Below are 3,537 nucleotides of genomic sequence, written 5' to 3' on the forward strand. Positions count from 1 at the left end.
AATAAAAAATAGGACAACCAAGTAATTATTTTTTAATTGTTACATTTGGATAAATATTTGATCCATTTATTTTATTTAGGTGAATTACTCATATAAATGCGGCCGTATTCTTTCATGCACGCAAAAGTGATAGATACGTTACCACAATAAAAATAAATAAATAATAAAAAAAGGGATAAGCTTTCACACTATTTTGTCCGATAGCGTGAGGTGCGAATGTTGGAAGCATGGAAGCAAAGCAAAGGGCGAGAATGGCGGCAACCCATAACTCGATCATAAATCCCCCATCAACCCTCTCACTTTCTTTTCTCCATTGAGAAACACCTGGCATCGCCACCAAGAGAGAAGATTCCACGTTTGCGTTTGTTACTTTTTATTATTTTACTGTTGCACACACCCACAACCCCCCTTCTTTAACTTCAACTTCAACACAAAGTATCTTCCTTACTTCAAAAAAGTGATCTTTTCCTATTCGAGAGTTCAGAGCAATGGGTGAATTTGGCGTTTCGCTCAAGGAAACTAAAAAAAATAGTGTTGCTGCTGCTACTAGTAATAGTAATGTTCTTGGGTTGGGTAGTGTGAGTAACAAGGTGCAGGTGCAGCAGCAGCAGCATAATAATATTAATATTAATAATAATTATCTTGAAGCATTTCCTAGTAAGACGAGGATGATGATGATGATGATGATGGTGCATCATAATCATCACCACCGTCCATTTGACAGTGATTCATCTGCTTCTGCTCTCGATGGTGATGGTGATGGTCCCACGCTTCAGCACCATTTGTTAACTACTAATCATAATCATAGTATAAACAACGCTGTAGCTGCTAATAGTGGTGTTAATACCGTTGTTGATGATGATGATGATGATGGTGCAGCAGCATCTGTAGAAGAAACAAGACAACCTTTGCAGCAGCCTTTTCACTTTTCTCACTCTCCGTATTATTCTCCTTCTTCTGCTACTACAACTACAACTACAACCACAACCACTACTCGCCATCCCTTCAAATCGCCAGGTTCTTCTTACTTTGTGGGTTTGGTTCTTAATAATTTATATATTAAAAAAGATTGCATCTTTTTAACCGGGTTAAAAAAAAAGTGAAAGAGGGTCAGAAGAGAGAGAAAGAGAGAGTACTGTTTACTATGTCGGAGATTCTGAGAAACATGCTTGTGTTAATCTAGGAACAAGTGGTGGAATGATGGCGGCATCTTTAGGGAGGTTCCCTTTCACAAGTGCTCAATGGAGGGAACTTGAAAGACAAGCTATGATTTACAAGTACATGATGGCTTCTATTCCTGTTCCTCCAGAGCTACTCCTTATGCCTATCGCTGCTGCTTCTCGCTCATCTCCTTGTATGTTTATTTCACTTTGACACTCAAAAAGTTTGTGCCTTTTCATGTTGTTTCTGTTTATGTATTCTAATTCTACTGTTTGTTGGAGCAGTGGAAGGAGGAGGAGGAGGAGGTGGTGGTTTCAATCTGAGGCTTTCAAGCAGTAACAATAATGATGCAGAACCAAATAGGTGCAGGAGAACAGATGGTAAGAAATGGAGATGTTCAAGAGAGGTTGCTCCTAATCACAAGTACTGTGAGCGTCATATGCATAGAGGCCGTCCCCGTTCAAGAAAGCCTGTGGAACTTCACAACAACAACAATAACAATGGACACAATCTACTTAAGAGGGCTCGCCATGATTCTCATCCTTATGCTGCCTCTAGTGCTGCTGTTACTGTCGCATTCTCTAACCACTCTACAAGAAAAGATCCTTCTTCACCTCATTTTCTTGCTTCTGCTACCACCAATCATCATTCATACCTTGAATCTGCTTCTTCCCTTTCTCTTCACAACTTCGGTGCTGGTTCTGTTCCATCAAGTAGGGAGCCCAGGTGAGTGAGTTTCAACTTTCAAGTTTGGATTTTTATTATGTTTCTGTCTTCATTCATGGCCTTCTCTTTCTTCGTTTTATTTAATTTTTTCATATTCTGTTTGTTCCTGTTCTGTTATAGATTTGTTTGCTGGACTAATAATCCTCTTGACCGATTTGTAAAATGATCTTGAAGGGGGTTGGATTGGATGCTGAATGGAGATCCTATTTCGCTTGGAACATCAGATTCAGAATGGAACACTCTGATGAACAACAACAAAGTTGGATTCAATGCTATGAGTTCCTGCAGCAACACTGAGCCTCAATATATGAACTCATTCCCAGTCTATAGCCCTGGATTGGATCAGCAACACAATAAGCGCTCTCCAACTTTCCTTAACCCTGTTCTGGTTCCTATGGAAACTCTCCAATCTGATAAACCAAGGGTTTTCATCGATGCTTGGTCGAACGCGGCAACGGATCAAGAAACTAATGATGCCGACAACAAGAACTCTGTTTCATCAATTGGGAAACTGTCCCTCTCTTCTCTTGATTTATCAATGGGAGGTGGATATATGCATGAAGAAGTGGGGTTAGGCCTAATGGAAGAGCCAGAGCCGGAAGAGAACAACACAAGCAATGGCACTAAATCTGGCTTCTCGAATTGGCCCACACCACCACCTTGGGTAGCTTCAACCACCACACCTGGTGGTCCACTAGCTGAAGTTCTAATGCCGAGTACAGTCACTTCCACCAATGATGGTGCCGCCGCCACTTCCAATTCGAATCTTTCGTCTCCGGCCACGACAATGGTGTCATCTCCATCTGGGGTATTGCACAAGACACTTGCTTCATTGTCTGATAGCAGTAGCAATAGCAGCCCAAGGGTTCCATCTTCAGGGGCAAATTCTGAAATTGCCTTGCTCAGGTTCAATCAGAAGTAGTAAAAAAGTTATTAGCTTCTTTTTCCTCTTTAGTTTTTATATTTTGTTGAATTTGATTATCTTTCACTGTTTTGTGATCTTGCTTTTGCCTTTGCTTTTGCATATTTAGCTAACTGTGTTTGTGAATTATATAGCCTGTTATTTTGTTTAGGGCTGTTTGTTAATGTAAAAAAGTAAAACTGTGATGAACGCAAACCTGTGTATCCTGTTCTTATGTGAAGAGACTATTTTGCAGCTTTAATAAATTCCAAGTTGCTACATTTCTCTTCCCCGTTATGTACTATAACTGAAAATGAATGTTCATGGGGTGGTTTCGATTTGTGGTCCTTGGTCCAAGTTTTTGGAGAAGACATGAATATACCTTTGACCGTGTCAACCACTCATGTCTGTGTTCTCTCCCACCACAACATATCAAGTTGTTCCACTTTCACTTACATTTTTTGCAATTATGTTATTTGCATATTTGAATTGGTGTTCGTAGCTTTTGATTAAATTACATGTGTTTTTCGAACACTTTAAAATGAACTGGTATATTAAATTTAATAAACATCAAAGTAAATAAATAAGCATACAATTAAATGTGCAAATAAATAAATATCCTTATAACATAATTAACTATATACTTACTGTTTATACAGTAAAGCACGTTTGAAAATCATTTCTATGTTAGACATGCTGATTTTAAACAACTCTAAATTGGCCTTATGGAATGGTTGTATTGTTGAAAA

At 38.9% G+C, this 3,537-nt stretch overlaps 1 protein-coding gene across 1 annotated transcript; it reads left to right on the plus strand.

Annotated features, from left to right (window-relative positions):
• Positions 216–3,126, plus strand: LOC107623770 (growth-regulating factor 1). Its single transcript, XM_016326140.2, has 4 exons — positions 216–1,017; positions 1,184–1,354; positions 1,446–1,887; positions 2,062–3,126. The coding sequence occupies exons 1-4, from the start codon at positions 489–491 to the stop codon at positions 2,807–2,809; spliced, it is 1,890 nt and encodes a 629-aa protein (XP_016181626.1). The 5' UTR covers positions 216–488; the 3' UTR covers positions 2,810–3,126.

The sequence above is a fragment of the Arachis ipaensis genome, chromosome B10, assembly GCF_000816755.2.
Source record: "Arachis ipaensis cultivar K30076 chromosome B10, Araip1.1, whole genome shotgun sequence".
Classification (NCBI taxonomy): Eukaryota; Viridiplantae; Streptophyta; class Magnoliopsida; order Fabales; family Fabaceae; genus Arachis; species Arachis ipaensis.